Genomic DNA, 12440 nt, shown 5'->3' with positions numbered 1-12440 from the left:
AGATCTCGAGAACGGCTGGACCGATTGCGCTCAAATTTGGTACACGGTTACGGAGCAGTTAGTAGGGTGCCGTGCACAAGTCAGTTGGGACCCATTTTGCACGTGCGCACGTGCAGGGTGCCGCTTCCAGATCTCGAGAACGGCTGGACCGATTGTGCTCAAATTTGGCACATCGCTAGAGACCGGTTAGTAAGGTGCCGTGCACAAGTCAGTTGGAGGTACCCCCTCGCAATTTCGCACGTGCAAGGCCCACCCTCTCGCTCGCTCCGTTAGTCGCCACAAAAGGCGTTATACTGGTGCACTAAAAATGCATCGGGCCGTGAAATGTTTGGATTATCTGTCCGAAATTGAACTTTATGAAAGTGTAAGGGCAACGAACGATAGTTTCCAGATCCAGATCTTTTCGCAACACACGCGGGACGTCAGAAAACCCTGTGGGGAAGGGAGGATACAGTTTATCCATCTGAGGTCATTTCTAGCCCTGGAGGTCACGCTGACTGCTTATGACATCAGTGTATGGTAAACTTTATCCTAATGTTCGCGCATTAGATATAAAACTACCCACCATGACCGTTCATAAACGGTTTCCTGTGCCGTCCAGTAACGGCCCAGGCGGCCTCGGCTGTCCTCGCTTTCGGGAAGTTTATGAATCATGTAAGTGTCGCGCTTATCTCAGTGTGTGACAGGCCAGTGGCCTAGAGCTGTCTCAAGACGAGTCTATCCAAACACACGGCTGGTGAGCGGACGGGGGCTAATGAGCGGCTCAGTGCCGGGTGCCGCGCTGTGCCCCGTTCGGGGCCAGTGACCGGCTCGGTCAACGGTCCTGCAGGATGCACCTGTGGGCGCTACACGTGTGCCGCCCGGTATACACCGATCTAATGCTCTCCCGCTCCGGTGAAGCCATCAATTGTCGACTGAGGTGTTTATTGGTCAGGTGATATATGGGTGGGCGATCGGGCGGTTTTTGTATTCCTCTGCGCACGTGTCTGGGTGATGGGGGTCAATGATAAGATCAGAGCGGGTATCTATCCGACAGTTACCGCCGCTGGGCTGTCAATAGTATACCCAAGAACCGTTCTTTGTGAGTCAGCGTCTGCACCAAGGCCGTATATGTAGGTCCGGGCCGCCTCTGATCAGACATTCAGCACTCGGTGCCCTGGTCACGCAGACGGAGACATTAATGCGTGTGGTAATCTCGGGGTGCAGAGGCGCCCGAGCTCGCAGAAGCGCCTCTGCTGAGCGCGAATCACATTAGAGGTGCAGGGCGAGACTTTTATGACCTACATATCGAGTAAAACCCGCTGTCTGCTGGGTGTTCAGTGAAATCACTGCTTTCAAGCTGTCTTTCGGCTACGTTGATGACCTGTATATCATTACTTTTATGTTTAGAACTACATGCTGTTGATGGCTCTTACATTATTCTTCATACTTCTCTGCTCATCTTAGAAGGTACAACAACGCACTAAATGTAAGCCCTAGCCCTAAGTGTCACAGTCCCATAGCATACCTATAGTTTTTGGGCGGAGTCTTTCTAAATTCCTGTTGCTAACTTTCCTTAAGCCAAGCGCCCCTCTTGGGACGCTTTTGACTGGCTTCTGCAGTATTTGCCGTTAAGTAACAAAATGTCTTACTAATGACTCAGTTGGAATGCGACCCAGGGTGTGTTTGTGTTTGTTTGTACTGCTCGCCGTGTGTTTATCCAAACCTCTCCAGTGCTGGGCCTAGACCGTCTAGAGTTGCCGCAAATGTGGTACATGTGGTCCCCAACGTATTGCCTCTTCCGGCAAGAGTGACGTCACTGACATGTTTGTTGATCCAAAAATAAGCAACGATCTTTTTCAGAGTATACTTTCATGTAGTGTGGATAGCTGAAGTGACGGTTCTGTGCAATTGTCGACATATTGCCTCAAGGGCGCCGACGAAATTTCTCCTAGTTTCCATGCCGACTCGTGTGTGGTATTTCGATAGTGTGTATCCCGTAACGGATGTTTTTGGTGACTGATCCCGCCGCCATCAATGCCGCCCGACTTTATGTTTACCCTCGCCACTCTACCTTTCTATCGACAGGGTGGAGCACATGTACGAGAGCTACTCGCCGAAGCGCACGGTCGGCGACGGTTTCGACTCTCCCAGCGTGGTTCTGGGCGGTTCGAGCGGCGGCGAGTCGGACGCGCCGGGCGGCCGCTCGCTCAAACAGCAGGTGATGTCGCGACTGGCGCACGGCCGGCGGGTGCTGCTGTCCATCACCAAACTGGGCAAACAGCCGGCCGAACCGCGGCCGCTGCGGCGGCTCGAGATCTCCTCTCCCTGTTCGGCCGTGGAGCCGGTGCGCGCCCGCTCCGAGCTGTCATCCCCTCAGCCGAGCCGCGGCGCCGCCAGCCCGGTCGGCTCGGTCGGCAGCGGCGTCTCGCGGTCCGCCAGCTTCCGTCGGCCGACCAAGCCGTGCACGCCTCCGCCGCCTCCTCCCGTCCAGGCGGCCGTGGTGCCCATCCGCACGAGCGCGGCGCACGCGCCGTCGGTGCGCAGCTCCAGTCAGTACGCGGCGCCGGCCGCGCCGCCGTCCCCGCCGCCGCCGACGGCCGGGGCGCGCGCGCAGCCGACGCCGCCTCAGCTGAAGCGCGTGGCACCGCCGGTGGTACCGCCGCGCCGCGACTCGCTGACGCCCGAGCGAGAGCCGCCGGGCGCGCGGCCGCCCGGGGACGGCAGCGAACTGGCCCCGCAGGTGGATGAGACCAGGGCGTCACCGCCACGGCTATTCGCACAGCAAAAGTACGAGCCGGAGCCGGAGTCTGACTCTGAACCAGAGCCGGAGCCGGAATGGAAACTTCGCCAGCCGGAGCCGGAGCCGGAATGGAAACTCCGCCAATCGGAGCCGGAGCCAGAGTGGAAACTCCGCCAGCCGGAGCCGGAGCCAGAGTGGCAGCTCCGCCAGCCGGAGCCGGAGCCGGAGCCTGAACCGCAGGAGGACCCGGAACCAGAGCCGTTCACCAGCGTGCTTCAGGAGCCTACCAAGGTGAGATTATTGAGAATTTACTTTAGTTACTTTGGATAATGACCATGAGGGTTTAGTAATGACTTTATCCATGTTTCCTTGCTTTGTGGCGTTCTGCTATTGGCAAGATCTGTTGATGTCTGAGGTCGGTGATATTTTATGACCGTGAGGGCTTGGGCATTGCTTAAAGCGATTTTCTAGTGTATTCTGCAAACAAATAAGGTGCCGTCAAACCATATCCTCGATTGTTATCACGGGGAGGCTATATTCGGCAAACCTGGCGCTCAACGTTACCGAGTTATCGCCCACGCAGAGGCGAAGAAGGCTATGTAATATCCGCATACCTGTTTTGCTGAATGTCCTTTTTACTGCCATAATCGGATCGAGACTTGGGGAAATAATGGGGCATTAGAGGGTCACAAAAGTTCTACTGCCTAGCAGTCACTACTCTAAATACTCCCATTGTTTGAAGTTGGTTTGGATTACACTGCGTCGAATCTGCGCCCTCAGTACTCGAACTCGAAGGCGGGGTAGGCGTGGTAGCGGCCGTTGCAGGCGATGTCAGCCCAGCCGTAGCCGGCGGCGGCGAAGTTGGCCCAGGTGGCGCAGTTGTCGGTCTCGTTGCGCCCGTTGGGCTCCTGCAGCAGGCCGCGCCGCGCCCAGGCCGTGTAGTTGAGGGGCTCGCCGCTCTGCCAGCGCCAGCTATCGATACCCCGTCCGCGCAGCCCGAGCCAGACCAGCTGGGCGGCCGGCGGCAGCCAGTCGCGCACCCGGCGCCCCTCGGCTGCGCTGGTGATGGTCAGCAGGTGGACGAAGCGGCGCGGCTGCAGGGCGGCACCCACCCGGCGGCCCAGGTACGCCGCCCGGCTCCACGACATGGTGACCCGGTCGGCTCGCGGCAGTAGGTAGCAGTGACGTCGGCCGGCCGGGTCCCGCCAGCGCCGCCACCCGCGCGGGCACATGGCACAGCGCTGCGTGGCTGGGTCGTACTGGAGACCGCCGGCGCAGTGACAGACGCCGCGCGGACCGCAGCGCGCACCGGGAGTGCCGGCGCAGTCCCACGGCCGCCGGCAGATGCAGCCCACCTGACCGTAGCGGCAGAGCTCGCAGAGGTGGGGCTGCGAGCGTCGGCAGTCTGTTGTGGCTCTCCAGCGACCGCGGGGTGACAGCGTCACACACTGCTGGCCTCTGCCGGAGGGTGGCCGCCACGCGCGGGGCTGGTAGTCGGTCCGACGCCGCGAGTTCACCCAGCGAAAGTCTCGCCAGCCGGTCAGACGATAGAACGCGAGCCAGGCGGAAGACACACCGGCCGTCCGCACCAGGCGCGCAGCCAGTCGGTTCTCCAGCTCTTTGAGCGGTCGGAACGGCGTGGCGGCGTGGTGTAAACCTCGGCAGGCCATCCGAGATGAAAACGCCGACCGGCGGATATGACGGGAGACGCGCAGACATTTACCAGGCAGCGGCCACCAGCCACGGGGACAGGGCGGCCGGCCGGCGGACAGTACCACCAGGGTCCCCAGTAGACCGAGCAGCAGCGGGCGGAGGGCGCCGGACATGGCGAGCGACTGAGGCGAGCAGTGGCGCGGCGGTGGCGTGGCGGGGCAAAGAAAGACGTCCGGACGGTTCCCGTGATTGATGGAATAATAGAACCTCATTGACGCGCCCGGGCGACTTCTCAAGGCCGTGGGGTGGAGGTCGGGCGAGCCTTGTTTTTGCTCAAGGGCAAGTTCAGGTTCTTTCGAAATAACGGGCTGTCAAGATTATGAGTCAGTGCTTGCGTCTGCTACAGGGATGGAGAATAGCAAGCGTAGACTTGGTGGAATGGTCTTACAATGCAATAGGCGTATATCGGTTTTTACTTACACACCCACTCGCCATCCATGATTGGCCAATGAATGATCGATGTTTATCTTTGCTCTCAGGTGGACATCAAGACCGGTTTCGACTTCCTAGACAACTGGTAACATCCTCACCAGAAGTCTTAACGACCTGGCGGTCCTGTCAGACCTTACATCTGACTGATTCGTGTGGAACAAGCACTGCCGCGCCCTCTGTGCCATAGAACCAGCGGTCGGGTGGGAAGCCAGCCGGCCGATTTCAGGCCTCGCTGGCTCTCACGGGTCGAGGTGTGTGAACGAATACTGCCCGTGTGGTGTCGCTGCTGCATATGCAGCGCTTTCAAAGTCTCTCGGCTCAGTAGGTAGACTGAGAAGGAACGAAGTGCGAGCTTTTGTTTGGTGCTGACTGCGTTTTTTCCTGATGCGTGTCTAGAGTGGTGTGTCATCTTGGTGTTTCATGTTTGCATATCGAGTCATTCGCTGTGTTTTTACACTGGGCGTTCTGTAGTATAGGCATAATCTCGTAGTTGCTTGGTCTGCGAGAAGCAGCTAAGCGTTGAGTGTTGTAGTCACGAGTTGGGGCGTCTCCCGGGTGTGGCGCGGTAGGGGCAGACCGACTGCAGCCCGCCCAGTCAACTCTGGCAGCCTTGTGTGGAATCTCAGTCGGCTGACGGTCAGGTGCGCCGCCCGGTCTTCGTGTCGTGCCGTGTGTGCGTGTCGTGGGTGTGTCGATGAGTGATCACTTGCACGTCTCTGTACAGATCACAGCCTGTGGGCTGCTGTGGCCTTCTCTCTGACGCTATAGAGCGCCTGGCTCATGTACTAACTCCGCTGCGGGAGAGGGCGATGTGATTAGTCGGCTGGAGAGTGACTCGAACCAGAGAGGAGGCTGAAAGTGGCGAGTGAAGAGGGCATTCTGTCCGCTCCCCGCGCGGGCGGCGGAATAATCAACTGCGCCAACGGTCTAGTCATTGAGCTTGTGCGGGGATGACCGCGGCGCGAGGGGTCGGTCGGACGGTCCAGAAGGGGACCAGGGCCGGCACCCTTCCTCCGGACCTAGTCCGGTACGAGGCTGGAGAGAGGCACCGCCACGGGACGGCGGGTGCCGGAGAGCCGATATTTTGGTTACTTTTGTACATTTGTCACAGACGGTTCACAAATATACGTTTGACAGGTTCGTCCCGTCTGTTCGTTACGGCACCGTCATTCAACGAATGGGATACGCCTAGGAAGGTACGCCACGAACTGAGTCCGAGTCAGCTTCATTTGGTAGTGACATTTGCTGCCACAAGATTAAACCACGGGCCAATAACCCAGTCGAGGGAATATCTACCATCATACTAGCCGGGTAGCCTGAATGGATGTCATGTGAGAAACAGTCACAGGTGGGAGACAGGACGAGCGTGTCGCTGGTCTCATGACCGACTAGTCCCTAGCGGCCAGTCACTACTCATCTTCAGGCTACTCAGTCGTCATCGGGTCACTGGAGACCCTTTATGATTATCAGCAGATCAAGAGCACTTGTGACCACGCCACCTCCCACCAAAGAACTAAACGAAGCACGCTTCCCCGTAAAAATACGCCCGGACATTGCGTCCGATTGGCGATCCTCCTCAATTTTTCCAATGTTAGATGCTCAACCACTGTCGACGGTCAGCTGCTACTCCTCGCCCCCTTTCTTCCCACCAAAGAAGACGTACCAGTGAAAAGGTGTGCTAGTTTTACCTGAGACACTGCTAACACGGCTATCTGTTTCTAAGTCCCAGGTTATGAGTAAACACCCGTCTCTAGTAGGTACCCTGTCATCTCCGGTAAAAAAGCTGAACCTCCAAATTATGCATAGAAATCCACTAACATTAGGTACACGACACATTATAATTGATCTAGTTTGTATTCGACCCTTTTCGTCGTTACCGGTACACCCTTTTGAAGGCATTATTTAAATGTCAACAGACAACAAATCAGAAAATACGATGCATACGCCCTCTACCACACACATGGATGCTGCATGGCCTACGAAACGATGTAAAATCGTGCATATTAATCAGCACACGTTCGGAGAGCCCATCGCTCCAAACAGGCATCAACATACATCGCACCGTCCATGCGCACCAAAACCTCAGTCCAGGTATATAAAACACTACCTCAATGAGCGGATGCTGAACAGAGGGTTTTCAGTCCACCTGGTGGCATATCCCAATACTTATAGTTGTTGCTGCTGAGATGGGTACAGAAGGTGGCGCTGAGGCCAAATCGTGCATTCGGAGCTGGGAGCACGGTGCACAGATGCTTTCCGGGCGAGATACCGAGCATCGTCAATGCTTTATTTCATTCCGTTCAGTTGGTTCCACATTGTTCTGTAGCGTGTTGTCATAAAACTCAGACGAGGCCCATGAATTGTACGCAAAATGTTGCATTGTACGGAAGTATAACAGATGTGGCAGTGCGTGCCGTAAACTGCACTGCGGTCATTTCCTTGCCGATAGAAAACAGGTTTTAGTGCTGATTCATCTTGTCAGCTGCTTGCTTGTGATTTTTGCTTTTTCTTTTTCCTTCTCTCTGATGTAGAAACGACGGTACTACCGTCTTCAGCGATTGATTCATCCACCGCATCTAGATCTGGCTTCTTTCGCTTCTTCTTTTTCTTTTCAGATTTTAAACAACCTACCACAGCGCTGCCTAGGTCATCATTATCCAGGATAGCAGAAGTTGGATCCTCTCCTACATCAGCCTTCCTCTTTTTCTTCTTTCTCTTAGTCACGTCTTCGTCGGCGGGTTTCTGGCCCGTCAGTCTGGCCAGGATGGCGGCCTCCTGGGCCACGATCCTGGCCAGCTTTCCGTCCATCTTGTGGCCGTGCCGGGCGCCCTTGTGCGCCGTCCGGCCGCCGCACGCCGCCAACAGCTGTTCGTCACTGAGGCGCGACTCAACTGGCGCCGCCTCCTCAGGACCCTCACCATCAGCCTCGCCACCGCCGGTCACACTGCTACCCACCAGCGTGCCACCAGTCACAAAGTTGCTGTATGCCGATTTGACCACCTTTTTCTTCTTCTTTTTCTTGGTGTTGCTAGTGGCCAGCTGGCAGCCATCCGAGGCCTCATTAACAGTGACATTTGCAGCAGCTGTGTTGTAGGCCTCACTCCACCAGGTATGCGTGAACTCCTTGGCCGGGTCATGACCAATGCCAGTTGTGTCAAACTTTAGCTTTGGCTTTAGAGCTTCTGCAATGCCATTTCGGCCTTTGCCCAGACCATCTCCCTCCTGCCACCCAAGCTGCTTCAGATGTTCTCTTGCAAAGTCCATTTCAGCTGCAGAAGGAGAGCAAAACTGTCAAAAACATTGAATCAATCTGGAATATTTAGACTGTCAGGTATCGGTAACCCTGGCGTCACCGGTAGCGTTTTCGTTCAAAGTTAAGGTTTCCTGTATTAGGCCGCCGTGCCAGGCCGAAGCATGCTGTGACGTCACTGGGTAAGAGAAGATAACGTATAGAGCGACTCAGCCAGACTCAAACTGACTCGACCGAATCAAACCGATTCAGATAGACTCAGACTGACTCAAATTAACTCATACCGACTCAACCGACTCAAATCGATCGACTCAAATCGATTCCGATCGACTCAGACAGACACAGGCAGACTCAGACCGATTCAGATCGACTCAGACCGACTCAGATAGACTCAGATAGACTCAGAACAACTCAAACTGACCCAGAACGACTCAACCGACTCAAATCGTTCCGATCAACTCAGACAGACTCAGAACGACTCAGACAGACTCAGGCAGACTCAAACCGACTCAGGCAGACTCAGACCGACTCCTCAGATAGACTCAGAACGACTCAAACTGACTCAGACCAACTCAACCGACTCAAATCGATTTCGATCAACTCAGACAGATTCAGAACGACTCAGGCAGACTCAAACCGACTTAGGCAGACTCAGACCGATTCAGATCGACTCAGATAGACTCAGAACGACTCAAACTGACTCAGACCTACTCAACCGACTCAAATCGATTCCGATCGACTCAGACAAACTCAGAACGACTCAGACAACCTCAGCCAGACTCAAACCGACTCAGGCACACTCAAACTGACTTGACCGACTCAAACCGATTCAGGTCAGATGATTCAGGTCAAACCGATGGGTCTGTCTAAGTCGGTCTAAATCGGTTTGAGTCGGCTTGAGTCTGCCTGAGTCTGTCTGAGTTGATCGGAATCGATTTAAGTCGGTTGATTCAGTCTGAGTCAGTTTGAGTTGTTCTGAGTCTAGCTGAGTCAGTCTGAGTCGATCTGAATCGGTTTGATTCGGTCGAGTTAGTTTGAGTCTGCCTGAGTCTGTTTGAGTTGTCCCGAGTCTATCGGAATTGATCGGAATCAATTTGCGTTGGTTGAGTCAATCTGAGTCAATTTGAGTCGTTCTGAGTCTAGCTGAGTCGGTCTAAGTCGATCCGAATCGTTTTGAGTCGGTCGAGTCAGTTTGAGTCTGCCTGAGTCGTTTTGAGTCGTTCTGAGTCTGTCTGAGCCGATCGGAATCAATTTGAGTCGGTTGAGTCGGTCTGAGTCAGTCTGAGTTGATCTGAGTCAGTCTGAGTCGATCTGAATCGGTCTGAGTTTGCCTGAGTCGGTTTGAGTCTGCCTGAATCTCTCTGAGTCGTTCTGAGTCGACTGGAACCGATTTGAGTCGGTCTGAGTTAGTTTGAGACGGTCTGAGTTGATCTGAATCAGTTTGAGTCGGTCGAGTGAGCTTGAGTCTGCCCGAGTCGGTTTGAGTCTGCTTGAGTCATTGAGTCTGTCTGAGTCTCATTCGATGCTGATAGCGTGGTACCTACGTTACCACGCTATCTTCTCTTCCAGTGACGTCACAGCATGCTTCTTCCTGGCACGGCGGCCTAATACAGGAAACCTTAACCTTGAACGAAAACATTACCGGTGTGCCAGAGTTACCGATACCGACTGTCAACCCAGGATCAACCACAGGCGCTATGATGCCCCCCCCCCAATCTTGCATTGATAAGATTGAAAAATAAGCAAGGCAATGAAAACGCTTTGTAGTTAGTAAAGCATGAGAAACCATCCCAATCCATGCGACATTTTTACACATGAATCAATTAGGTGCATGTCAGGTCAGGATCTCAGGTTCACATCACCCATCAATATTTCACTGGCTAGGAAAATGGCTTGTTTGTCTTAAAAAAAAAAAAAACAATTGTTAAGCGGCATAGTGATAGGTATCAGCATTTAGTGCTCACTGCTCAGTAGGTAGGTAGGTCAAGGTTTGAGTGAAAAGTTTCGCTCATATAGCTTGGTGATTTAAAGTGGAAAACACTTTATCTCACTTTATCTTACAGCTAAATAACTTATAACACGCACACAAACACGCAAACAACAAGATTGGATTGTCTGATTGTCACATGCTCGTCCGCGTCATGGTTGTATAAGATGCGCCAGTACTTGTAAAAGTATTGTGGTGAATGCTACTACTAAAATATGTTTTACATTAACTGCAGCAATGGAAGGGTCAAGCTTTTATTTTTATTTCGACTTTTGTGATGAAACTGATGGTTGTATCACAAGAAATCAATCTGAGTTTAAAGAGAACAAGGATCATTCGAAACAGAGTTTTGAAAAGCCCAGAAAACTCTGATCATTCAATGAATTAGAACCATACCTTTTTCGCCTGAAGTATACACCGGATGGACCTCAAATGATCAAAAAGAAATTATGAATTCATCGATTGATGTTGATGATGCCCTTCATCGCATTTAGATGGAATTCATTGTAATGCACATTATAACTGATCCTTGTTTATGAATGGACCGAATGGACGAACTTCTTGATGGAGATGTAAACAAACATGTCAATGACTGTGCTCATCCGCACTACCGACGCACAACCAACCGTTCTATTTTCTTTAAATTGTTTTTGGATACTTTAAAACATATCAAAGGTTTGTTGCATATGTTTCAGTCAATAGTTTCTATTCTTACGATCGGAAATAAGCTAATTTGGAAATAGTTGAAACCAGTTGAAACTATATTTATTCGAATGATTTTGGATAAGCTTGAGGCTCCAGAATACAATTATGGCACACGAATACACATACAATATACAAGCTTTTGTGCGTTGCGTGTGTTGAAATGGGATTAATTTGTGTCATAAGGGTTTATTGGTCCATTGTGACTGACTTCAGTTGTTCTAATTTAAACCAAAAAGCTTCATTTAAGAATTCTTACCGATTGCTTTCATCGAACTCTCCATCTCGGCATAGCAATAATACCATCTCGATCTTGCACTCTGATTCGTAAACGTACGCCCACTTCAACACTGACATAATTTCCATAAATGCATTTTGGGTTTTGTTTATCTTTGATGATAATAGTGATCCTCTTGCAGGACTGGTTGAAGTTGTGACAAGAATAAATACTTAGATTTAAACTCCAGTCGGCCCTGAAAAGTATTAATCACGAAGAAGTCAAGGTAAGCGACGGCAGGTCAATGTCAATTTGTGTATATGAATGTCAGCAAAGTGTAAGGGCTCCTTGATGATAGTCTTGGTTCCCATATGTCACTTGTGCAATTAATGGTCTCATCAGATTCTTAGTGCTCATTAAATAATAGATGTTTACCGCTCATCTTGAGACTAAAGCTGATCATCAGAATCATAGGTCAGGTAGGTGCCTAACTACCTACTGCACTAGTGGTTGGTAATCTTAAGACTAAAGAGGGCACTGCCCAAATTATAAATCTGAAAAAGCTGATCAATGCATGCATGTATACTACTTGTCTAGGTATTAGTAGAGCAGACTTCACACGAAGGTATTCCAACCAAGGAGAGGCGCTTTACCTGGAGGTACTTCTTTCTAAAAAAAAACCTAAACAAACCTAACCTAACCTGACCTCCCTACAACCTACAAACCTGCAGTGCCTCTCCTAGGTTGGAAAACCTTCGTGCTCTACTAATGCCAAAGTCTTTTCAGAGTTATAGTCAATTGCAGGAACAGATTGAAGATCGCCAAGGGATGTAGCAGGGGCTTCATGTGCAACTATGTTTTTAGGCAAGCTAGACCAACACTGGGCTACTGCACCTGCTTTGATGCCATGATAACCTTATTTCCTAATTCCTAGCTCTATTATAGTAAAGTTGGATGAAAAATCGATCCTTAAATCAGGAAATTTAAAGGTGCTTTGATATAATTGCTGCTGTTAGATTTTGATTTGATGTTGTGATGAGTATATGTTGTCTGCAGTAACACACACAATAATGTACAGGAAATTCAGCATTTCCTTTAGTTTTTCCTGATAGGCTACATGTCTAGGGGATAGGAACTGCTTGTAAAATAGATACCTACTTATTCATTGAGTTATATTGGCCAGTTTCAGCAAAAAATCATCCCAGCAATCAAGCATGTCATATAGTTACCTACTTGAAAAATTTGGATTGAACTGTTATGTTTATCTGAACTGTGCATGTGTAGTTTTGAGGACATTAATGTGCCTAACTGGTTGTATTTTTCTTATTTTGTTGTATATATCATTTTTACCTTTTACAGTTATTGTATTAGCATAGGTAATCAAGACAATTATTGAACTGCATGCTTTCAGCTGTAT

At 51.3% G+C, this 12440-nt stretch overlaps 3 protein-coding genes across 18 annotated transcripts in view; 2 read left to right on the top strand and 1 right to left on the bottom strand.

The window, feature by feature from the left end:
• LOC122366398 (serine/arginine repetitive matrix protein 1-like) overlaps positions 1-6007 on the top strand; it is a 28757-nt gene extending 22750 nt beyond the window's left edge. For both annotated transcript variants that reach the window (XM_043338609.1, XM_043338610.1), the window contains exons 5-6: positions 2068-3013; positions 4915-6007. In XM_043338609.1, coding sequence (XP_043194544.1) covers positions 2068-3013; positions 4915-4956 — 988 coding nt within the window. In that variant the 3' untranslated portion in view covers positions 4957-6007. The remainder of the gene's footprint in view (positions 1-2067; positions 3014-4914) is intronic.
• Positions 6008-6702: 695 nt separating this feature from the next.
• Positions 6703-10254, bottom strand: LOC122366400 (G patch domain-containing protein 4-like). Of its 11 annotated transcripts, none has more exons than XM_043338627.1 (3): positions 10179-10254; positions 7675-8136; positions 6703-7629 (listed from the first exon to the last, which is right to left on the bottom strand). In XM_043338627.1, the coding sequence occupies exons 2-3, from the start codon at positions 8129-8131 to the stop codon at positions 7346-7348; spliced, it is 741 nt and encodes a 246-aa protein (XP_043194562.1). In that variant the 5' UTR covers positions 8132-8136; positions 10179-10254; the 3' UTR covers positions 6703-7345. The 11 variants fall into 11 exon arrangements, with proteins under 11 accessions (XP_043194562.1, XP_043194563.1, XP_043194560.1 ...); XM_043338628.1 differs by having other exon boundaries at positions 10220-10241; XM_043338625.1 differs by having other exon boundaries at positions 10082-10233.
• A 669-nt stretch (positions 10255-10923) lies between these two features.
• Positions 10924-12440, top strand: part of LOC122366399 (rho guanine nucleotide exchange factor 11-like) — a 131049-nt gene continuing 129532 nt past the window's right edge. For 3 of the 5 annotated variants that reach the window (XM_043338616.1, XM_043338614.1, XM_043338612.1), the window contains exons 1-2: positions 10936-10950; positions 11226-11309. The gene's annotated coding sequence lies outside the window, so the exon portion shown is untranslated. Of the gene's footprint in view, positions 10951-11225; positions 11310-12440 lie in introns of all 5 variants that reach the window. The other 2 variants (XM_043338615.1, XM_043338611.1) reach the window with 2 other exon arrangements.

Source organism: Amphibalanus amphitrite, unplaced genomic scaffold (genome assembly GCF_019059575.1).
Source record: "Amphibalanus amphitrite isolate SeventyFive unplaced genomic scaffold, NRLGWU_Aamphi_draft 000803F_arrow, whole genome shotgun sequence".
In the NCBI taxonomy this organism is placed as follows: Eukaryota; Metazoa; Arthropoda; class Thecostraca; order Balanomorpha; family Balanidae; genus Amphibalanus; species Amphibalanus amphitrite.
This window is presented reverse-complemented; position numbering and strand designations above follow the sequence as displayed.